Consider the following 25,717-nt stretch of genomic DNA (forward strand, 5'->3'; position numbering starts at 1 on the left):
TTTGATTTTTCGATGTTGAGGTATAAGTTCTTTGTGTATTTAGTATACTAAGCCATTATCATATATATAGTTTGCAAATCTTTTCCCATTAAGTAGGTATCCTTTTTGTTTTGCTCTAGTTTTCTTTGCTGTCCAAAAGCTTTTAGTTTTATACAGTCCCATTTGTTTATTTTTGCTTTTATCTCCCTTACCTGATGAGATACATCTAAAAAGATATTACTAAGACTGATGTCAAAGATCTTCCTCCTTATGTTTTCTTCTAGAAGTTTTATAGTTTCAGATCTAACATTTAAGACTTTATTCTGAATTGAAATTTAGTACTTATAAAACTTCCCATTTTTTTTTCTTTGACATCTTTTATTTCTGTTCTCACATTTTTTTACCATATATTAAAGACAATTAAAAAATGGTACTATGTTGATGGTATAAAAACAATGGCTGTGAAATCTCATTTATTTGTTTGGGCTTACAAATAAATTCAACTAATTTACTTCTATAAACACCTGTTGAATATACACTGAAAATGAATATTGTGACATATTCATATTATAAGCAATGAGGAGCTAAAATGTGATTATAAATATAAGTAATTTGATAGTATAAATTACTTATACATATATAAACTCACATACACATATACTCACAACATATTATAGCAAATTCTTAAGCATGCGGTGCAGTCTGCAGTTTTACAATAAAGCTGTTTCCTATCTGGAAAAAAATATATCTTTAAAAATCAATGGGTTTGGATGAGATCAGAGAGAAAGGCATTTTTGAGCATGGAGAAGGAAAAGCAAAGAGATGAATACAGTATTCTCTGTATATTCAGAGAATAAAAAGAACAGTGTTCAAGGTGAAAACAGTGGGTATTGCCCTTCCATAGTTCATTTACCTAGCTTGACTCACACATTGGCCATAACTTTGCTGGTCTTTAGAACTGCCCAGTGTTTTGGATAGCAAGTGAGAGTTGACCCCTTTCTACCATTTGGACCCAAACCTCTTTCTCTGCTTTCCTTTGTCAAGATTGAACACTTTTCACTTTGTATCCTGATTTACTCTCATATGTGGTCTTTTTGTGATTAAGTCCCTGGCTCTTAGACTTTGCCTGTTGAGCATGATTTGTGGCTTTGCCACTTTTTATTGTTGGCTTTACTATTGACTTTATTATCAAAATATTCAGTAAAGATGTAATTAACCGGTTCATCCCTTAGATCTTGATGAGCAAGGCCAGGGATTGAACCTGTAACCTCATGGTTCCTAGTCAGATTTGTTTCCGCTGTGCCATGAGGGGAACTCCATGTTTATTTTCATTTTATCATAAATCTACCAAAGTAAGTCATTATTTATCTGGTACTGTATCCATAAGGGTCTTAAAAGATGAAAGTGACATATAAATATTGCTTTTCCATTTTTCAAAACATAGCTCCAAGTGAAATTTGAGACAGCAAATTAACAATGTTTCAGGTTTCTAAAGAATTCTTTGTATACCTTCATGTGTTTCCAGAAACTAAATTTGAAAAATCAGAACCTGAGTTTAATATCTTCTCATGATTTTGAAGACTTAAATATTACTCTAAAGTATGCACGTTAGAGGCAAAAGCTTGTTTTGCTTTAAACAACAACAACAACAGATTTATTAACTGAATTATCATGACCCTGAGGACAGAGAAACACAACTTTGTTTAGTTTGTTTAATTCTCTGCTGTCATGTGTGTTAATAGTCCTAAAATGCTAGTTGTGCTTTCAATGTCTTCTCTTATAAGGGTTTTACAACTGCTATAGGAAATAAGGATGTGAGAAGTTCAAAATATTCTGAGTTCAGGAATGGTTTATATAAACAGCTTAAAGTCAGCAAAAGGTTTTCCAGAAACTCTTGTCAGCTTTCTGCTTATAACTTATCGGCCAAATTTTGTCCCATAGCCATGGCATGCTGCAAAGGTGGCTCTTTAAATTTTGCAGCCTCTGTGAAGGAGGGCCTCAATAGAGAAATTAGTTGGAAATGATTGGATTGGTCATACAATATTGGTATGTATTGGTCGTACATACAATTGATCATGTATACTGCCTATGATAAACCATCCTTAATTTCTTCCTTCTTTGATATAAGCAGATTCCTTTACTTAATTAATAATTGTAGTGGTAGTAACATAATTTATCAAGCATTTCTCTGCTAGGTCATATTTTAAGCACTTTTTAAGTGTTAATTAGTGTTCCAACATTTTATAAATGAGAAAACTGAGGCAAAAAGAAGTAAAGTTAGTTATTTGAAGTTTTATGAATGTGGTAATTGGCAGAACAGACACACTCCGAAACCAGTGACTTTACACTTTATACCCCCATGTCATTTCTCTCCTTAAATGCCTTTCTTTCCCTTTTTTATATTGCTTTATTCATATTTTAAATAGAATTCATTATTTTTGTTTGTTTTGCCTCAAAAAACCTTAATCCATTCAGTCTTTGCAGCACATGTGATCAAATCATTTTCTAAAACATAATTAAGAAGGACAGCTTGGCCACACTTTCTATTATATAGTACTAGTTACCCAAGAATGCTTCATATTTCTCATTTGCAAAATGATATATTATTCTCCCTGCCCTCTAGCAGCCTTTCAAGATCTAACATATAATCTCTGAATTAAAAAAAAAAATCAGATATTTGAGGGTTAGCAGGATTTAGTCACCTCAGTTCATTTTTTATGAGGGAGGAAATTTTCAGATGATTCGAGAGAGTCATTGCTGGTAGGTTTGCAAATAATCTTCAAAAAAACACAAAGATAATGCTTTGAGGGGAGAGCAGAGTGACAAGAAGCTGGACTGTATCAACGATAAAGGAGTAAGAGGTCTTCTGACTTCTCACATATATTCTTTTGCATGAGAGGGAAAAATGCAGTGTTAATAGCTAAAACTATATTTGATTTATAGGTGGCTTTGGCTTATGGAAAAGTAATTGTAGTAAATTGTTCAGAGAATAATCTAAAAACATGAATAATGCAGCATTTCCCTATTGGTACATAATCCCTCATTAGTAAAGAATGAAATAACACAGGCTCTGACAGTCCTTTCTCCCACATTGGACAAACAGGCCTGATGTTAATGACTTGAAAGAATGCCAACTTTAGGCAATGTTTAGAATTTAACTAGCACTCATAAATATAGGTAGATGTCATATGATCCCAGCACTGGCTCTGCTTTGGCTTGATCAGGTCTTAGGTTCAGCATGTTACACAATAATCCAGAATAATAGGGGAGAAGGTTTGAAAGAGTGTTGTTACCATTTATGGAAATGCTCTACTAAACATTTAAACAATGGTAACTGTGATTACATAGAAATAGTATGAGATTGATATACCAGTCAACAAAATCCAAACAGAAATTTTATCTTGCTATGCATGGAATTAAAGTCCTGTGCAAATCTAATCCTAATTCCTTCTCTCTCCTTTCTTCATACCACTATCATATTTCCATACTTATTCTAAGAAATACTATTTCTGCTTTGCAAAACTGGATTTACATCTTCCAGACTTAGATAGCATGATATTGAACCATAACAAAGCCATTTTAGCTATAAACATAACAACTATATGCAGACAAATCTTATTTTGGTACATCTCGGGCCAAGAAAGATACTTTGAGTTAAGCATAATATTTTTGTGCTATAATCTTCAGGCTATAAGAAATTTAGGAATATGTAATACTTAAGTTAGAATCTTAGAACTGACTCTTACTATTTGAATGAACTTGAGTAATTTATTTAGAGATTTACTTGGGAGGGGAACAATGTAAATTTGCTACTGTACCCAAAGTCATTAAACAACCCCCAGCAAAAGAGTCTCAATTTCATGAGATGTAATTTCTGATATTCAGTATCTAGTAGTAATCAATGAAATAGATATTTTCATTCCATTTTGTTTTTATCCTGATTCTTTGGAACAGGTAACACGTAAGTGCTATGTTAGCTAGGAATCTATTGACAAACCCTAAATCACAAATTTATTAGCATTATCTTAAATAGTTCTCTGGAAAATGACTCAGGATATATCACAATCTAATGGTGGAAAGATTTATGTGGGGATAACAATGACATAATGAATAAAACAAACTTCCCTAAGATGTACTTTTGATATTTCCCAAGAATATATTTTACAGATTTTGCATTAATTCAACAATACTACTTCCCATATTTAGACCATGATTTTTTATTCAGCAACTTTTATAGTATATTATAATTGTCTTCATTTCTCCTTAGATTGGAGGAGGAGGAATTCTAAAACATTTTCAAAAATTCTAAATTCTAAAGACGTTTTAGGAAATTTTTAATTTTTTGGCTGTTGTTCAGATGATATTTAAATTATGGAGAAATGGAGACAATGTTATTGCCTACAAATGGATGTTATTGAAACTAATAATTTTAAGTACTGTTGTAATATCCATTTTGACAATACAGAAGATATATTTGAAGCTCAACAGCTCTTTAAATAAGTGGTCATCAAATGGTAAACACTTCAAGATAAAGGATAACTCTGCATTAACTCCTAAGAATCACTGAGGAAACAAGCATGAAAATTATTTTTTCAAGTGAAATACCTAGGTTTAAAAGATGTCTGATCTTCCACATCACCTATGTGCTAAGGAGGAGATTACAGAGAACACAGCTGACTGGTTCATGTAATATGGTTTAAGTCATTGTCCCAAGTGTCTTAAGTGCGTCATAGGAGAATGTGACTTTCAAAGCTTCTTCCCAGAGTGGAGGTTACCATTGCTGTCACTTTATCTGTCTTGAGCCCAGGCATATTGATAGCATTTATCATGTTTATTCATGAAGTAGAAGGAATGAGAATTTGCTCCCTCATGAAGTGTCTTAAAACACGATCTGTGAAAACTGAGCAGCTGTCAAAATCCTATTGTATCCTCTCATAATTCAGCCCAGGACTCTTTCTCATTGAGGTATCTACTTTCTTCTTTGGTAGTAAATCTGATAGAACTAGACCAGAGGAGGACTTAGGTAAGAGGCATTATAGTAGTAAGGTAACTTTAGGTAACATATTCTCAAGTTTTGAAGATTAGGAGGTAGACATCTTTGGGGGGTCATTACACTGCTTAACAAAATTTGCTCTCTTACTTCCCCCACAATGTATGTCCATCTCCTGTGCAAATTACATTCACTCCATCTCAACATTCCCAAATGTCTCAATTCAACCCAGCATCTTATCAACTCAAAAGTCTTCCACTTCTTTAGCTAAGTCATCTAAATTGGGTATGGGTATGGCTCTGGGTATAATCCATCCCTTGTTAAAAGTCCTCTGGGCTTAGGACTCTTCCATCTGAGGCTGAGGCTCTACACTTGGAGCCATCCTCCTGTTTGCATCAAGGGGAGCATGTATGAAGATCCGAAAGGTTTTATCAGCCTATCTCCTCCCTATGGAATTTGGGGGGACATCTTCCCATCACAAGATCCTTAACTTAGTAACATCTGCAAAGTCATCTTTGCCATGTAAGGCATTCACAGTTTCCAGGGATTAGGACATGACATTTTTGGGGATTGAGAGGTTGGGCATTTTTTCCTACTAGAAAAACATAGCATGCTAATGAGTTCCTAGCAGTCATTGCCTGGTATCGAAGGTATTCAGTGAACTAATAACTGCTTTAATTTAAAAAAAAAAGTTTTTGTATCTACTATAAGGAAGATACTTACTATCTTACAGCAGCTGGAAGATATGGTGATGACAAAATCACAGTTCTTACTCTTTTTTTTTTTTTTTTTTTTTTCCTTTTTAAGGCCACACCCGTCGCATATGGAAGTTCCCAGGCTAGGGGTCAAATCAAAGCTACAGCCGCTGACCTACTCCACAGCCACAACAATGCCAGATCTGAGCCAAATCTGCAACCTACCCCACAGCTCAAGGCAATGCTGGATCCTTAACCCACTGAGCAAGACTAGGGATCAAACCCGCATCCTCATGGATACTAATTGGATTTGTTTCCACTGAGTCACAACAGGAACTCCACACAGTTCTTGTTCTTATAAAACTTACATTCTAGTGTGGGGAAGCAAAGAGTACCTGCAAAAATATGTATTAGGTGATGATGATATAAGGAAAAACATACTAGGACAGGATGTTACAGAAGGGCTTTGTAAGGAGTCCTCTTGCCATTTAGTTGGAGACAAGAAAGAAGTGAGGAATCGAGACAATATTTGGGAGGTGAACATAGCAGAAAGAAGAAATGATAAGTGCAAAGATTCTGATGTAGGAACATGCATAGAATTTGAAGTTTTTGAAGAATAGTAGGGATTCAAATGAGGCTCACAAAGAGAGTAGGGGAAGAATGGTACAAGATGATGTCAGACAGGTAGAAAAGTGACAGATTGCACAGGACTTCTGTAGTTTATGATAAATAGTTGGCTTATACCCAGGGATGGAAGTACATTATGGGTTTAGAACAGAGGCTGGCAAAAATCTGACTTGTTTCTTAAAAGATTTTTCTGGTTGCTATGTTAAATATTACCTGTGGGAAGGTAAGGCTGGAAGCAAGGAGGAAGGACAAGGCTTTTGCAGGAGTCCCACAGGAGTGACCCTGGCTTAGATTAGTGTGGTAGCAGGGGTAGTGTGAAAATCTGAAGCTCGTCATGGATGTATTTATAAGGTAAGGCTCATATGATTTACATAACGGGTTGGATGTGGTATGAGAGGAAAGAGAGCACTTAAGAATGACTTTAAGGATTTGGGCTGAGTGTTTGGTAACTGGAGTCATCATTTACCAAACTGGGGAAGATTACAGAACAAGAGCCAACTTCCCATTTTGGTTATGCTTAGATTAAAATGTTGGTCAGACACCAGGTAGAGATGCTGTGGGAGCAGATAGACATGGGAAACCGGCGTTCAGGGAGAAACTGGGGGTAAAGGTAATCTTTAAGGAATCTCAGCATGTAGATGACATTTAAAGCTGTGAAACAGGATAAAAGACCCAGGGGAATGATTTTAGAAAAGAAAACATGCCAGAATTGAGCCAAGAGACGTTTTTGTGTGTGGAAGTCTGGAGTATAGAGAGAAACCAGCAGTGGAGTGTTCTAACAAGCAGGCAGTGGGGGATGAGGGATTCCAGGGGGAGAGGCATATCCTGGAAGCCCAATGAAGACAGTCTTTCAAGGAAGGTGTGAACATAGAGTTCCTGCTGTGGTGCCTTGGGTTAAGAATCTAACTGCAGTGGCCCTGAAACTTCCATATGCTGTGGGTGCAGCCATTATAAAAAAAGAAAATGGTAAGGAGTGAGCAAGTGTGTCAGCTGCTGCTGAGATGTCAGTAAGATGAAGAACTCAAAATAATGATTTTTTTTTCTGGCATGATTTTATGGAGTTGGGGATAAAAATGTCTGATTGACATTATTCATAGAGTTCCCAGTACCTTTACAATTCACCCCACAGAGAATCATGTAGGATTTCTCAAGGTTCACAAATACCTAGACCTTGATGCTATGCAATTTTGCACTGACACAGTATAAATACTGCAGTTTCTTTGAAGTTAAGACTTACTAAGTTAGTTATCTTTTGAGTTCCTTTATCTGCACAACTCCAAAAACTGGCTTTAAATTGTCTAAATTCCTTACCCCCCAATTATCTTGTTATCTTCTTCTAAGTATAAGACAGACAGGTCCTAAAAATGGAGAGGTTACTGTAACTGAGAAAAATTCCATTTTTCCCCCCTCTGAGAGAACACTACTCGGTGCAGGCAGAGTGGTTTTAAGGCACTTTAACTTTTTACCCCATTTCCTCATGGTACTGACAGAGATCAAATATCAAATGTTCCAGGTCATAGATTGGTTATGGAAATTCTTTAGTGAAAATGCATTCATTCTCTTGAGACCAATGAATATGTCAGTAATTAGTGTGGTTTAACTGCATATTCCCCTCCTCTTAGTTAAAATCAACTGTCAAGACATTTTTGGCTTTTATTTCACTATGTATGTCTAAATCATACTCTATTTTTGGTATCTTTTGCAAAATAAATGAATATAAAACACATAAACTATTGAACTCTAGAGGCAAAAAATTCTCAAGTGTTCTACCAATGTTCATTATAGGTCCCTTATAATAAGATGTATAAATTAAAACTATTCTACTTGCTTTACTCTCATATTATACTCATGCTTTTTTTTTTTGTCTTTTTGCCTTTTCTAGGGCCACACCCACGGCATGGCATGTGGATGTTCCCAGGCTAGGGGTCTAATCAGAACTGTAGCCACCAGCCTACACCAGAGCCACAACAACGTGTGACTTGAGCCACGTCTGTGACTTGCAACACAGTTCATGGCAACGCCAGATCCTTAACCCACCGAGCGAGGCCAGGGTTCGAACCCACAACCTCATGGTTCCTAGTTGGATTTGTTAATCACTGCACCACAATGGGAACTCCATTATACTCATGCTTTTCCACTTCCTTTTCAATGAGGGGACATTTATAGAGGGCCTGGAATGGACAGATAGCAGGGAAAGATGAATGGAAAAATAAAGATGTGAAAGAAATTAGCCATATTGAATTTACAATCTAAAACAGTGATCTGAAGACGGAAATCATCTTACTATGCCTGGCTTCTATTCGACAAATGCTGGGTTTTGAAGAGAGTAGAGTTTACCCTTGATGCATTTTAGAGTCTTGCTATCTGTTCACGTCCCTCTTGTTGGAAATGTTCTCTTGCAGTGTTATAGATACAAGGTTGCTGATTTCATTCCCTCAGTTTGAAATTCATATCTTGATTCTAAGGATTGTTTATCTACTTGATAATAATGCATACTTTTGGATTTTAATTGGGTTAAAAAAAGCTGTGGTAAAAACTGCTTGGTTTAATTCCAGCTTAAAACAAAAATAGCCAACCAACTAGCTTTTACTAAGTTTAAAGTGAAAGTCAGTAGAAAGGGGGAAATAGATGGGAAAGAGCTGGTGTGTGGCTAATCTCTGATTTACTTATATGCGCAAAACTCACTCTGAACCTGGGCGTTCAGAAAAGGGCTCAAATAGGTCAGTAGTTGAAAATGTAGGCCCTAATGATTTGGAAGAAAAATGTTTGGTTACTCTATTTTTGTTGAAGGTTGAAGTTGCCTTTCTCATCCACACTTCAGTATTTAACTTCTATGGGTACCATGTTTTTCTGTTAGGAATAAGAGAGACTCAAGTTTAAACCCTGGCTTTGCCACTTCCTGGAGATTTGAACCAGTCACCTACCTTCTGTCTTTCATTGTCCTCAAACAGAGAAAGGAAATGATTCCCACATCATGAGATTGTTGTTGATGAGGATTATATTAGCAATTTACAAAATAAGGACTAGGGTAATATATAGACTCTATATATTTTAACTGGAAATGAAAGAGTATATGACCTAGAAACCATAAATTTCTACAAGCGTGTAATAAATATAATAACAAAGGAAATTTTGAAAAAAATAATTGCTTGAGTATGGACATTTTTCAGTTATAAATAGACTTTTTGATTCATATTATCAAGCATTTAGTGCAGAAACATGTATCATCACAAAGAACAGTTTGAAATCTCAATTAGATTAACTTACTAGGAATCACCAAGGTAAAAGAAATGTAGAAGATTAATAATATCACATCAAAACTAAATGTTCAGTACATAATGATATTTTCAGATGTCATTTCAGAAAACTAAGAGATTGTTTACCCATCCTGGGATGAAAGGATCTATTAGACTTCATAAATGAATAGTGATTCTGCTTCCCACTTATCTACCCATCCATCCATCCATCCATCCATTGTATGAATCTATGTTTTTATATATCCTATCAGAATTGCAAAATGCGTGCAAGTAAACATCAACAAAGTCTCAAAAATACAGTCAAATTTAGGAATCCTTAATCTCTATTCATTTTCATACCTAAACTCAGTTATTATTTGAAATTTGGGAGATTCAATATACATGATTACATAACTTAGTCTACAGTTTGAGATTAATCTCAAATACTGATGTACACCATGAATACAAAGTTTACCTGAACACATTGCATATAATTGGGCTTCCAAATGATTGTCATGAGAAGCATGTGACAATTATTGATTTTATATTTATTATCGATTTTATACTAGGCAGCTGTGGCCTAGAAATAATGCCCAGCTTTTTCCCCAAGCATTTTGTTCAACCTAACATACAAAAATAATAAATCTTAGTGTCTTCTAGAGAATGAAACTTTGAACCATTTAAGAATACAAGCAACAAAATCAGCTATTATCAGACTTTGGTTTATTGTAAAATTTAGCAAAGTTTTTCTTAGAATCCCTGACCCCTTGCTCTGAGAATAAAAGCAAAAATGTAATTATTGCTTATTCTTTCCCCCTACTTTATTTGTGCCACTGTGAAAGAAGGGAGAAAAATCATCATAATAAATAAAAATAGAGATGGAAGAGAGAAACAAATCAAACCAGAGAAGTAATAGGAGCAACAGAAATACCATCAAGCCATTCAAAATAAGCTTCTTTTTAGAAGGTTGTCATATTTTTTAAAAAATCACACCAAAAATATAGCAGCAGAGAAGGACAAATACAGGTTAATTGCACAACAATCCCATGCAAAAAACTGGGTCATCAGCCAAAGCAGTAGTATTCAGAATCCAACTTGGGACGCTTGTGCACTGTCTGTGAGTCTGCTAGAATGGAGCTGTCAGTGAATTGGTCCAAGTCTGATGGAGTCTGATGGCCTGGAACATCATCTGCCAAAGTGTCCAAATAGCTCCCTACAGAGATGCCATCCAGCCCATCACTGCCATCATGGAGGCTATTGTAGCTGCCACGTAAGGAGGTGCTCTGACTCTCCAGTAAGCTGCACAGGCTGCCACTGAGACTGCTGCCTCGGCTGGTGATAGTGGCCTTCTCTTCAATCATCCACTTGATGGACTCAATGCTCTCATTAATAAGGAGCAACTGGCGCATGAGCCTGACATCTGTGGCTCTGAGGTTAACCTGTGGAGGAGAGGGAGAGAGCAGGGACATGCCAATTATTCTCCATTCTTGAAAGACCCCCAAAGTCATTGGAATTCTGTCTTCTGCAGTCTGTAATTTTCAATTCATGGAATAAAATACAAATTCACTACAGCTCAGGACTTTCTGAAAACTTGCTGACTGCTAGGAGTCAGACTCAAAGAACTCAATTCCTGCCAGAACCATCAGGCTCCAAAAGGGAGAATAAAATTCCCACTGCCTCCTTGGCCTTAACTAAGCTGCCTAGAAATATCCTACTGAATGTCAGATTGTCAAGAAATTTTCTGTCTGGCCAGATGAATAGTTTATCCATGATGCTTGAGAATATATGTGTGGATACTGTGAGGTGGGGAGAAGAGAAATATGTAGAAATTAAGGAATTATTATCATCATCTTTGTAGCAGCTCCTCTTTTTTGAGTGATAATGTACCATACATCATTATAAAAGCTTAACCCTCAACCCTGTACAATAGGTCTTATTATTTTTATCTCCATTTTGCAGATAAAGAAATTGAAATCTACACAAAAAGAGTTTAAGGAGTTCCCGTTGTGGCTCGGCCGAAACAAAGCCGACTAGTATCCATGAGAATGCGGGTTCAATCCCTGGCCTTTCTCAGGGGGTCAAGGATCCCTCATTGCTGTGAGCTGTGGTGTAGGTCACAGATGCGGCTCGGATATTGTGTTGCTATGGCCCTGGCACAGGCTGCCATGCAGCTGTAGCTCCCATTCGACCCCTATCCTGGGAACTTCCATATGCCCGCAGGTGCAGCCCTAAAAAGCAAAAAACAAAACAAACAAACAAACAAAGAGTACAGAAAAAGTCTACACTTTTTATGACTATATTGACAAATATAGTGCTAAATAAAATATAGTGCTTTTATTTTTAAGAACTCAACTGTTTTGACAGTCCCTGAATCCAAAAAGGGATCTCCTTCACACAATGAAGTGTACTGATGTTTTCTGATTATTTGCTTCACATGTGTCAAGGGCAGCCCCAGTCAAAACTGGGATATGAGATTCTGGGAAGGTTTTAGAATCTCCCCTAAGTGCCTTTGAGGTGTGTAGTCTTTCTGATATATAATTTTTTTTTTTTTGTCTTTTTTGTCTTTCTAGGGCCATACCCACAGCATATGGAGGTTCCCAGGCTACGGGTCCAATCGGAGCTGTAGCTGCTGGCCTATGCCACAGCCACAGCATTGCCAGATCCAAGCCACATCTGTGACCTACCCCACAGCTCACAGCAATGCTGGATCCTTAATGCATTGAGGAAGGCCAGGGATCAAACCTGCAACCTCATGGTTCCTAGTTGGATTTGTTTCTGCTGCGCCACAACGGAAACTTCATGATAAATTATAAGTTACTTCAGAGAAACCGGTCTTCACAGCCACAAGGCAGAATATCTTTGGAGGTCCTACAGTTCAAAGGGAACAACTACTAACATCAAGAATGTGGTAGTTCTAGATAAGGTGGAGAGAGGTAAGCTGCGGCTGCAAGAACTCTCATGATAGCATTTGTTCTCCTTGGAATTTAAGAGGTAAGTCTCCCAGAAAAATTCCAGTGCCTGAACTGGGAGGCAGGGACAAATTTGGCCAGCAGAGGTCCTAGTCACATTCATTCTGTCTTGAAAGGGATTCCAGTTTTTTCACTTGGGGTCTTTGACCCAAGAGTCTGAGCCTTGCTAATTTTTTCTTTAAGGCCCAGGACTTAATTCAGATTTACGGGTTTCTAGAATTATTAAAGGCACTCTGTCATGAGTGACTCAAGCTACATGGGAGAAAGAAGGCTATTGTCTTCAAAGGCATAGATTCATATTGTAAAAGTATTTCCTGTGTAGGAGTTAATCCATAACTGGAGGCAAACTTTGGATTGAGTGCATGTGATGAACAAATACTGGAGAGATGGAATTTCTACAATGACTTCAAAGATGTAAGATTACAGGTTAAAATAAGTGCATGTGTTTGTGTGTATATATAAATATAAAAATCATGAAGAATAGTTTTAAAGCCCTCAATTTTGCTAGAATATTAAATAAAGTGACTTGGGTGACTACCTTATCTGCCCCTGAGAAATACAATGAAAATGCATAGGGAGTAAACAGTAAAACTACTTCTTGTTGAGGTATTCACAACCAGAAATTATTAAGTCTTAAAGTGCTTTTCTGATTGTGGTGTCATCTCAAAGACTTTCCAATGACGTTGTGTGGGAGAAGGAAGTTTTGGCAGTCCTTTTGTTTAAGTTCAACCCCACACCCCATTAGCCATCAAGATACTGTTCAAGTTACAAGTGATACAACAAATATTTACAAATCACCAACGATTTGCTTACGTGCACTGAGGAGCCTAGAAAATCAATAGGAGCCAAAGTCTTTCTAAATTTTTCAGTTAGGCATGTGCAGCCAATAAAACTTGCTGTGCCCATAATATGCATGTCATCATTTCCCAACAGTTTCCCACATGAACCACAGCTGCCTCTGTTCACATCCCCTCCCATGAAATGTTCTGGCGCATGCCCAACTCTGGGTGTGTTCCCCATTATGCCCCTCACTTGAAATACCTGACTCTCTTCCTCTCCAAATCTGCCTCCCCCATTCTTGAAGTCCTACCTCTTCCATCTACACTGCTTGCTAATTCTAGCCTCTTCTGCTAGCCTGCTTAACCTCTACAGTCCTTTTAATTTGTATCTCACCGTACAGCCAAATTTTGCACTCTTATACAGCTACCTATTATTGTCCTGTAGCTGTTTCTTCAACTAAGCTTCAATTCCTAAGGAAAGAAACCATGTTTTACATTTCTTCCTTCTCTAAAAGTTTGTCTTAAGCACTGATCGATTTTTTTTTCAGAAATTGTCATAATTTTAGAACTATAATAGGACTATTAACAGGATCTGTAAACTTTCAGCTCTTAAGACAAAAATAATACGTATTCCCAGCATCTATATCACTTGGGGGTTAAAACATACTTAGGATAGTTTCTCTCAGCATTTTTTGTCTGAGCTACACAGAGGCTGTATCACATTAAAAAAAAATTCAGTTTTATTGAGCAATATGAATGAGACGGGAGTAGACTCTGAAGTAACAAAGGCTTCCTTTGACCATGAAATGATTTATTTAAATAAAAAAATTCTTTGCTTCTGAAAGCAAACATTCACAGGCCATTGAACCACTGTTGGGGGAAAATATGACGAAAGCACTTCAGTTAGAATGTGTCCATCTGGGTGATCATGATTATAGACTTGACCTTGTCTACTCTGTGTCTCCTGGAGGGGTTGTGAGGGAGAGTAAACACTTCCCACTGTGGGAGCCCTGGGACCTCTGGTTCACACGGCTGCCTGTCCATCACCTGGTGCTCCAGGCCACTTGACACTGCTTTCTCGTGGAACTAAGATGTGGTTGTGCTACTGCTGATGAACCTTCAAAGTATGAAGAGTCCACCACAGGACTAAATCACCATGTGGCATCTGTCTCCTGTAGCCTTTCCTTGCTGTTATGCCTGTCAGTCCTTTTGAAGTCTGGCCAGCTATTCAGAATAAAGTAGCCCTGATCCTTGGGCAGTAAACTGTGTGTTTTTCTCCCTTGATGTCTTATAAGGTCCTATAATGTTGCTTTGAGGATATTGGGAGTTGGGAGGCACTCCTCATGGTCTGAGTTTAAGAGACCTCCTCCCTGGAGAGCCCCTTCCTGATCAGTCAGGGTATCCAACTCCATGCTTAGTTTGACACTATATTTCTAAGTTTTTCTCTTCCTTTCATAATATATACGACTAGTGAAAAGCAATCTGCTTATGATTTATTTATTTATTATTTTCTGTCTACTGCATAAGCATGTAAGCATCGTAGGGTATGGGGCACTTGGTCTGTCCTGTCCTCCACACTGTGCTCAAGACCTACATGAATTCTTGACACATAGTAGGTACACAATCATTGTTTGTCTCATGGCTGCTTGATGGCTTCAGGTCAACCATCTATCAGGAATGTCCCTCCCTTGGGTTGTCCTCTGGGTCAATGATATGTGACTTTAGGGAAAGAACAAGGTTGAGGAAAGAACTCTTGAAAGACTGAAGCATTCCCAGCATGAAATCCCATCCCATTCATTCACAGAATCCAAACACTGAGTAACTGGGGCAAGGTTCTTCCCAGCTTAAATGTACAGATCACAAGATAGGATCTCACAAAAGGAAGTGGACTTCATGGGGTGAATCACACTCCAAACATTCTTCTGTTTGTTCCATGGTGATAGCTGGTACTAACCCAGGACAGTTGTTCTGTAAACACTTGGTGAAATGAGTTAAACAAGGGGAACAAACAAATAGGACACTACCAAAAAAAAAGTTTAAAGCCTTGCATCAATGGATCCCAAGAGATGGGAATGGCTTTGCTCTTTTCCTCTTCCCTCTTTTCTACTCTGGCTCTTATAATCATTGCGTTGCATTCCACCTTCATACTTTATAAGTTTCTCATGCTTCAGGGTTGTAGCCTAAACAGGTCTCTGTACTCTAGACTGAACGAAGGCTGAAATTTCAGGTCATATTTAAACAAGCAATGAACTGGGCCTAGGGTAGAACTTGAAATGAGGGGTCTTGAAAGAGCAAATGTTCTTAATAATAAACTTTTTCAGATCTGTTTTGTCCAGACTATGATTTTAACACTGTAAGAATACAAAAGGTCATGAACCAGCTCAATGAAACCCAAGGCAGAAAGTGATCACATTTTCTGTTAAATGGGGACTTGCCAAAAAGTTGACTTCTTTGGTGGTGGTGGGTAAGGAGCTTGGGATAGTGTTCTGGCCTGCCCCTGCCAGCATCTCCTTGTGTGACCTTTGAACAACCATCTGTCAAGAATGCCCCTCCCTTGGGTTGTGATCTGGGTCAGTGATATGTGATTTGGGCAAATACAACTTCCATATATATATAGAAAAATCATGGTGGTTTATTATGAGCTCCAGTGCGCCACAGGCCCCAGTGGCTGTAATAAAACAGGCTGTGAACGAAGACTAATTTCTGCCCAATAATGAAGATTTACTTCAACTGAGGAATCCACCTATCACTTTTGTCTGCTTATTGTATTCAGACTTCATTTAAAATATTATTTGAGGGAATTCCCTTGTGGCCTAGTGGGTTAAGGATCTGACGGCTGAGGCATGGGTTCCATCCTTGGCCTGGGAATTTCTGTAAGCCACAAGTGTGACCAAAAAAAATAAATTTCTAAAAAATTTAAAAATATTACTTGATAAAAAGATGTTGTAGATCAGATTGTCTCAGGATTTCCCTCATTCTAACATAGTCCTTGAGTCTTTGTCATTCCTGTGGCCATTTGAATACTAAATTGTTTCTGCTATAAGAGCATTATGCAAGCTCTCCAGGAGACAGAACAATCAATTTACTGCTCCATCTCCAGCAAATTATTTATCCAGTAAAAACTAAGGGCTGAAGCCAAAAGTTTGATCTCTATGTGAATTTTAATCACCTTATCAGAAATTATGTGGTAATAATAATTTAACTTTTGCCATTTGGGTTTCAGTAAAAATCATGTGTGTGTTCTACTCCAAGATAAACATACATATCATCTTTACTATGTCTATATACTTACTGAAATGCGCACATGAGTTTCTGAATGCATCTGCCAAAAAGGAACATTGGTCACTCAATCTTGTCCTCTTGCTGGCTAGCATAGCACCATGTGCTCATCTCTCTCACAAAGCTCACCCTCACCATTTTTATCCTTTTATTTATGGAAATTGACTAATTAGATAAAAGCAAGTCATCCTCCACTTAATCATTCCTACTGTAAAATCCACAGTTTCATGGCCCAAGTCCCAAATGTTAACAAGCTCTTAGATAAAGTAGAAGAAAGTCTACTTTGCAAGCAAGCCTATAATCATGTACATAGAAGAAATAAACTAGATTAGATCTCCCTTTTAATGTGATGCTCAAACCCTAGTTCTAAGTAGAAGAAAATGATCAGTATCTTTTCAGATTTGCAATTGGTGGAAGGCTTCTTTTCTAGCCATATTTATTTCTAAATATACAAAAAATTTCAAATGTATTTTTATGTACTAAAGAGTTATCATAAAAGTGCTTAGAATATTTTTCTAGTAGTTTATCCCAGTTTATCTGCAGCTTCCCTTTGTATAACCTCCCTGTATCCAAATTTGCTCCCTCTTCAAATTTACCACATCTTCAATTCGATGAATGCAGAAGATTTTCTACCGACCCATCCTTAAAGTTTCCATCATTTTTATTAATAGCTGTACTTATAAAGCTTTCCTCTAAACTGTTTGAGAGACTGTAAGGATATCATTGTCTTCCTGTAGTCTGGAAAGACAGTGTACAATATGCTTTTGGTTTAGGATGCTTCAGGAGAAGAGCCTGCAGCATTTAGAAGTCAGTGCTATTCTGCCAAAGCTTTCCTCTGCTTGCTTAGTTCAAAATTGACAACTAAATCTGCTTTGAATTGGACAACAGAGGATTCCATTTTTATATCAGTCAGCTTTATCTTCCTCCATTGGTGTTATTTTTCTGTGGAACTGAACAATAACGAAAACAATCCACTCTCTTCCTAAAACCTCATAGAAGAGTAATTTCCCCAAAGACTAAATTATGCACATAAAAACACTATCATCAGCACTGCTGACCAATTAAGCTTGTTTTGATAAAATAAGAAGCTGCATCTGGTTTATCTGAAAAGGGCACATGTCACTCTCCTGAATCTTGAACATAAATTCCTTGAACATAAGACCTGCGCAGGGTCTGCTGGTAAGTCTTCTGATTACCAGAGTAAGACCAAGAGCTTTTCAGCCTCATTCCACTAGATTTTAGGTCCAACTGACAGCTAGAAGTCTGTGATGGCCATTCTTCTTCCATATCCTCCTACGGTGAAAACTGTTTTCATGGGATCTTTCAATATGTATGTGCAAAGTGCAATTCTGGTTAATGTAAGAGACTGTAGATCACCCGAGCTGAAATTCATTTGGGATGATGTAACAAAAATATGGGATCCCCACATGTGGAGCAGAGAAGCTCCCACACACACAACAGAGGCCAGGCAGGAAGTGTTTCCACTAATTTATAATAAATGTTCCTTCTGCATGTGCATTTTTCTAATGTAGAACTTAAAATAGGAGTTTACATGGTCAATGAGGATATGGTAATGTGCCCTTCTGTGATATACGGTGGTGCGGCTTCCACAGGCAGGGAAGGAGAAGGTGTGGTGATGTGCTGGTAAATGTTGAATAGTTGGCTCCCTGAGAAAACTATGTGCACATGCGTGTGCACGCACACACACACAAACACACGTAATAGAAACAGTGCTGATACAAAAGATGTGTAGTACACACTTTACAAATAATATTAAAATATACAGCACCTTTTATGGTCAATTCCATATTCTGTAACTAATTGATTCTCAGATTGCTTTTGTTTATTTCTGCTGAATTCTTGTATGCACAGCAGCTGTGGTTTCTGTTCAACCATAATTTAACAAATAGAATTGATCCCAAGACACTATTTTCTCAATAACGTTTTGTCCTTATATCTGATATGTGATCTATGGTTAAACTCCTTTTCAGTAGTACAAATTATATTCATTAAACTGAAGCCTGTTTCAGCCTCTGCAAGAGGTATGTCTGAACTTGACTGGTTTGTCAATGATGGGAGCAATTCTGCTGAGTTGGATAACAGTTTTTGACTGTGTGAAAATATTTCCTGATATTTTAGTGCTATTGATAATGTAATAGCTAAGGACACGGCACACTTTTAAGTTTACTCTGTACTATTATACATTTTCCCTGTCACTATCTTAAGAAAATTCAACAAAATAAAGTTCTGATTTATAGCATTCTCCAATTTCTGTGCTGTAAATACTCCTACCATGACGAATCTCAAGCTACCAACAGGATGTCACTAAACATAAGGTTGGTAAAAGATGCTTAGGCACACAGCATTATGTAGTGTGAAAACGTATAGATACAATAAATGATTTAAATAAACTCAAGAAAATAATTAATAGTAAAATACAGGAGTCCCCGCTATGGGTTAAGAATCTAACTGCAGTGGGTTAAGTATTTACCTGCAGCAGCTCAGTTAGCTGTGGTGGGGGCCATGTTCTATCCAAGGCCCAGTACAGTAGGTTTAAGGAACCGGCATTGATACCGCTGTGGCTTAGATTCAATCCCTGGCCTGGAACATTCCATATGCCATGGGTGTGGCCATAAAAAAAAGTAAAATGTAGTAAAATAATTACAAAAGTGATGATTTGAGTATTTATTATCTTTGTTTTTATATAAATTATTAATTTGTAGGTTTGCATACATACTTCGTGATTAAAAACTAGTACATAAAACTGAAAATTTAACAAAGAGCTCCATTATATTACTGAAGGTACAGAATAGAGGCCTTGCCTAATCTACTGCATTTGGTATAAGTAGATTAGAGACTTTCGTATTTCCCCTTAGGATATTTTTTAAAGAGGATTAAAGCTTAATGTAATTTTATCTTTTCCCCTAAGTAGAATTTGAGAGAGCTGTAAAATATTTATACCAAAGTTATTAGTGTTTTTTATAGAAAGATTTTAAATATTGAATATAGATTATTCTTTAAGCATCATTGAGATATAAAATGTACTTTAGGAGTTCCCGTGGTGGCGCAGTGGTTAACGAATCCGACTAGGAACCATGAGGTTGCGGGTTCGATCCCTGCCCTTGCTCAGTGGGTTAAAGATCCGGCGTTGCCGTGAGCTGTGGTGTAGGTCGCAGACGCGGCTCGGATCCTGCGTTGCTGTGGCTCTGGCGTAGGCCGGTGGCTACAGCTCCGATTCTACCCCTAGCCTGGGAACCTCCATATGCCGCGAGAGCGGCCCAAGAAATGGCAAAAAGACAAAAAAAAAAAAAAAAAAAAAAAAAAATGTACTTTAAAAAGGGAATAATCAAGATACCAAAAATGCACCTAAGTATTTGCATGTCTATATTTTTTATGGGTATATTTATAAAATATGCTGTTCATTTCTCTATCTTGGTAAACAGAACCAGAACCAAGCAGAATCAAATAGTAAGAGGCCAGCACTATAAACAGATCACTTATAATTCAGAATTATTCAGCAATTAATGCACACATGAAGTTATAAGTTGACTTGTAGATTTGTGTTTGGAAGACATGAAAATGATTTCACCTCAGTTTAAAAAAATTTCAAGTTATAGTTTTATTGTTCTGCTTGACAAGGAACAGTTCTGTCTCTAACTTAACAGAATTATTTCATATGTCTTTCTCCAAAAGATATATAGACTATTCCTCTAATTCTCTTTTGGGCCATCAAAACCATCTTGCTTCTTCTCTCGTTAAATGAGTAAATGAGTCTTCTGCATGGGCTCCCTTTACGTTTGTGTGAGAGCCATGTTTCCAACTTCTTGCAAATTATACTTGCATAGAGTTGGAGGCTGACCTCAAAATGCCCTTTGTGCTAACCTGTTGGAACTAGTTCAACACAGTTGCTGGAGAAGTGGCTTCTGGAGTGAATCACAAACAGCACTAGAATGTTACCTTTTCTGACTCAGTTTTCTTCTGACTTGGTGCTTTTTATTCTGGTTTGTTTGCTTTGTTATTGTTTGGGCTTCTTGGCTAGTAAGTTATATGTTTTAATTAACTCATTGTTTAACACAGTTCAGTACCACAACTGGGTACTAAACTCTTCTGTTTTAAAAAAATGTGTATTAGCCAATTCCAGCGACCCATGTACTGAACTAAGAGGCCAGCCAAGGTCACATAATCTAAAATTACTCCCCATTTGGAACGGCAGTGATTGGTAATCTGGTTTCATGAAGTGTTCACTTGGGGTCTCTGTTAGGATGATGGGAATCTATTTCCCGTTGCGTGAGGGATGAGACAGAATATGCTTAGTTGGTCTATTGTTTCTCTATTGGTGTACTCAAATCCAAGTAGAAAATACTATTTCTACTGATTAGGAGAACAGCTCTGAGAATGTGTGTTCTTCATTTTCTAGTGCCCTGTACCTAAGGTGGCAGAACTCAAATTTCAAGTCATATTGGCAGCTGTGTATTTGAGAAAAACTTTTTACTGCGCATTGATAAGAAAATGAAATTATTTCCCTGCTTCTAGAGTGTACTAATAAATTATGAAATCTCTTAGGAAAAATAATTTTCCTAATAAATACTTGCAAAATTTTAACATTCCCAGAATTACAAGAAAATAAAGAAAAACGAACTCTCATATACTGAATGTACTGATGTTTTTAAGGAAAAGGAAATTCCTCACAGAATTATCTTAGAAGCATCAAAGTGAATCTTTAGACATGATTTGGTTGGTAATTTTAGGTTCTAAGTAACTAGATGTATTTTCCTTGCTTTTTTCAGTATGGAGACTCTATATATAATTCAATTTTTTAAGATTGGGATTTATTAAGTCAACTATAATAAAATTAGATTTAAAAAAGATTGTGGTTTATTCTCTAATGAAGAGACCAGTTAATACTGACTTGTTAGGAGTTCCTGTTGTGGCTTAGCAGGTTATGAACCTGACTAGTATCCATGAGGAAATGGGTTTGATTCCTGGCCTCACTCGGTGTGTTAAAGATCCGGTGTTGCCACAAGCTGCAGTGTAGGTCACAGATGCAGCTTGGACTTATCTTTGCTGTGGCTGTGGCACAGGCTGGAAGCTACAGCTCCAATTCGACCCCTAGCCCAGGAACTTCCATATGCCGTAGGTGTGGCCCTTGAAGAAAAAACAAAAATAAAAACAAACTAACTTCCTAAATTTCCTATACTGGTTTAATATTGAGATAAGCTTATCTTTCTTCTATACGTTGAGATTAAGAAAATATACAGGGAGTTCCTGTTGTGGTGTAACTAAAATGAACATGACTAGTATCCATTAAGACGCAGGATCCATCTCTGGCCTTGCTCAGTGTGTTAAGGATCCGGGGTTGCCATGAACGGTGGTGTAGGTCAGAAGCTGTAGCTCTGATTCAGGTCCTAGCCTGGGAACTTCCATATTCCATAGGTGCGGCCCTAAAAAGACAAAAAACCAAAAAGAAAAAGAAAATGTACAATTATATTCAACTACACTAAGTTAAAATTCTTAATCTTTTTGATTCAGCTGTAATTATGTTCTGTACTATGTCAGCTTAAACATAATTTGTAAGACATTTATTTTAGAACTTTAAATCACGTTTATAAATAAAAATCTATGGATATCTGATAATTTCTAAGGAAAACAGAATATTGAAACCTGGGGTACCAATTGTTATGTATACCTTGACTTTTTGTTTTAAAAGTAATAGAGTGGGTATATATTTGGGTTATTTTAATGGACATGTTTTTCCATTGACAAAAGTTTTAAAGATACGGTTTTGGCTGTGGAGATCTTGTAATTGTATACATTTTGCTGGTGTCCAGAAATGCTTATATATGACAGACAGTGATTCCACTCCAGTTTTTCTCTGAAAGATTAGTAAGTTTGATTAAAAATTATGGCTTTTATGGCTTGTTGAGACTACACTAGAAATAACTGTGGCAAAGAACTAAAATATGTTTTTACCTATAAGAGAGGATTTTTATTCTCAGTTAAAATGGTTTGTTCCAGAATGTGAAAATTGATAGTAAAAGACAGAACTTGAATTGATTAAAAATAAACTGAGTAAACAAACACCCAAAATTTGCCTTTAATTATCATACCTACGAAGAATAATTCTGGGGGAAAAAGGCAATAAAATGTGTAAAAATGTTGGTAAAATTTGCTCAATGTGGTGGATTTCCTTGGAGATAAATTTTTAAAGGCAGCTGTGAATATATTACTATTATTAAAGCAAAGCTAGAACAATTTTTTTTTTCTGTTGGAATGAAAAATTGGTGTAAAAGAATTTAATTTGCCTTTAACAAGAGATTGTAAAAGGTTATTCTTTTGTGTAATCTGCCAGATAACAGAGATTCCTTATCTAACCTGAACAATTTTCCATTCTTTTTGCTGACTTTGGCATGTCCTTGATTTAAAAAAAAAAAAATTACTTTAAATTGCGTTGTATTCTTATTCCAAACAGTGAGCATTCCTTATTTCCAGGACCTTATGATAGTGTTTTAAATAACTAAATCTATTCTGTTAATACTTGAGCCATTTTAATTTTGCCTTCCCAAGATAAGACCCTAAATTAAGGAAGAAAAATTTTGACATCCTTTATACCGACACTATTCTTTGGGGTCTCTGCAAAGGCCCCCATTTACTAGATTGGAGCCCCAGCAAATGAATAGACATGGCTGTGTTCCCATAAAAGTAATTACCAAAACAGGTGAGCCGAATTTAGGCAGTGGTTTGCCAGGGTCCTAGTCTTACAGGTATTAAACAAACAAACAAACAAACAAACAAAAAACTCAAAAACCAAAAACAAAAACACCAAGACACTTCTTTAACTAAATGTATCTTTCCTAGTGAACTTTTTGGACCTCTGCTCCTCTATTTCTTCCTTTATCCACTCCTGATGGTTCACCTCATTAAGGGGTGAAATCCACCTTTAGCGTACATTTGCTTTCCATTTGTACGAATCATATTTTTTATTTTTATTTTGGAAAAATGTACTTTTGATAGAATCAAATAACAGCACCACAGATATGAGTTTTGTTAGAACTGACACAAATGCAGATGGGCCCAGGTCAAGTACATAGAAAATGCAGATGATGTGAAGGAATTTAGAAGTGTGACTTTGCTGTGACAAAAATTTCTGTTAAATATGCATCCCTAAGTCTTTAACTCCTTTTTACTTTTGTTTAATCACTTGAATTTCCTATTTATTTGATAAAAAGTTACCCTTACTGTAGGAGTTCCTTGGTGCAGCGAGTTAAGAATCTGACAGCAGTTGCTTGGTTTGCTGTGGAGGCTGGGTTGGGATCCTGGCCCCATGTGGTGGTTTAAAGGATCTGGCATTGCCACAGCTGGACCTTGATTTAATTCTTGGCTGGGAACTTCCATATGCTGCAAGTACAGCCATCACAAACAAAACAAAATAAAACAAAACAAAACAAATTACCCTTATTTTGTAAAAAAAAAATTTATACCCTGAATTGAATACTTCAAAGAATAGATAAATCTTTGTCTTTTCAGTGTGCACCAAGGTGAATTCAAGGAGTAGAGAATGAATTCTACTATGTGTGATTCAGCATATATATAGTCTTGCGATTATCCAGTGCTCATGTTACATTTACCTTTACCTTTTCCACAAATAGCTCAGTGATACCTCTAACATTGAACATTATCAATAACTAAATCAATAATCTTTCGATTATTTATCAATGCTTCTATCTTTAGTCTATGAGAAATTAAAGTGTTCAAACTTCCCCTTGGAATGATACCATTTTGAAAAAATATTGTGTTTGATTTACATAACTGAAATCAGTCCCTTAAGTAACATTGTTTCAAATACTATATTCATTTTTCCAACTTATATTCTCCTAGAATTTTGCCCAAATTAGGTAATTTCACCTGGATATGTGAGTTTGCTCTCCTTTAAATTTTATGTAATTTGTCACTTTTATGTCTATATTGATCCATTTCTGGAAGAAAGAGCATTCAAAGAATTTAATACAGAGATGATGACTGATTTGTTATTTATTTAAACCAATGATGCTCTGTGACTCAATTGGCCACTGATGGCGAGGAAACTTAAAACAGTAATTCTAGTCTTGGTTCCATTAGTAACTTTAGCTGTAACTTGTAACAAGTCACCTAATCTCCCCATGCCTCCGTTTCTGTTAGAGAGAATACTGAGATCATCTTTAAAATTCCTTCTGGCCCTAAAATGTCTTGATTATCCAATATAGCACATTAATAGTATATGATCAGTATACAGTTTGCAAAGTGAAGGTTCCTCCACGTGTCCAATAGAAAACTGATAGGGTAAACTCAGAGTTTGATTCTGAGTGATGACTGCATTGGTAGAAAGAGTTTACACATGAACAAGGAGATCTTTCAAGATGGAGAATTTTTCAAGACATGGGAGAAATAGATGTAATAGTAACAATCCAATACAAAGACAAGTGACAAAAAAGTGATAAGCAGGGACTTCTCCAATGCAGTAGGTATATCCTACCCACTAGTTTCTGACTAGGAAATCAACACAGGTATGTTGAATGAAGAAATGGACGAGGGAGGAGAAAAACAGAGCCATGTATATGTGTGGCAATGCAGCAGAGAAAAAGTATATGGATTAATTTTCTTTAAAAAAAAAAAAAAAAAAGACCTGTGTCAGTTGAATAATGAAGAACAAGATGGATTTGGATAGACAGAGATGAGTGTGGGTGGCCTACGTGAAGAAAGAAGTGATTAGAGCCTGGAGTAAGGAATACAGACAAATGCCAAGAGATGTAAAAGTTCACTTTCTGCTCATGAAGTGTCAAGCCATTCAGAGGGGCTGAAGACCAAAAATGTGGTTGGAGGTGAAAGCAGGAATATAATTTGAAGACGAACCATGGAGAGTCTAGAGTGTTGAACAAGGATAGGAAACACTGTGACATCCATTCCATAGAACATTTTACCACACTGTCTTAAACCGAAGCTCTTCATCAGTGTATTACCGTATTGCTGTGCTGAGGGTTACTGACTAGGAGCTGCCCTCAACTCCCTAGGAACATAAGGGGGTTTCATTAACATCTCTTTAGTATGAACAAAATGTTACTAATTCCCATAAAAAAAAGGGTATTAAAGAGAACATAATTTGACTCTGTAGAGAAGTTAGCTAAGGACT

General features: G+C 36.7%; 2 protein-coding genes and 1 long non-coding RNA gene across 6 annotated transcripts in view; 1 reads left to right on the forward strand and 2 right to left on the reverse strand.

Moving 5' to 3' along the window:
- LOC102165580 (uncharacterized) overlaps positions 1-25,717 on the forward strand; it is a 1,236,614-nt gene that overhangs the window by 114,913 nt on the left and 1,095,984 nt on the right. The gene's annotated exons all lie outside the window — the stretch shown is intronic.
- Positions 10,234-25,717, reverse strand: part of LURAP1L (leucine rich adaptor protein 1 like) — a 47,246-nt gene continuing 31,762 nt past the window's right edge. The window contains exon 2 of the mRNA XM_005660102.4: positions 10,234-10,966. Coding sequence (XP_005660159.2) covers positions 10,592-10,966 — 375 coding nt within the window. The 3' untranslated portion in view covers positions 10,234-10,591. The remainder of the gene's footprint in view (positions 10,967-25,717) is intronic.
- Positions 13,994-24,426, reverse strand: LOC146407021 (uncharacterized). The gene is made up of 2 exons (XR_014821709.1): positions 19,885-24,426; positions 13,994-19,598 (listed from the first exon to the last, which is right to left on the reverse strand). It is a non-coding gene; the product is annotated as an uncharacterized LOC146407021 (long non-coding RNA).

Source organism: Sus scrofa, chromosome 1, assembly GCF_054392235.1.
Source record: "Sus scrofa isolate SSC_HxYL_T2T_F1_AM1 chromosome 1, Sscrofa_HxYL_maternal_Yorkshire_Landrace_v2.0, whole genome shotgun sequence".
In the NCBI taxonomy this organism is placed as follows: Eukaryota; Metazoa; Chordata; class Mammalia; order Artiodactyla; family Suidae; genus Sus; species Sus scrofa.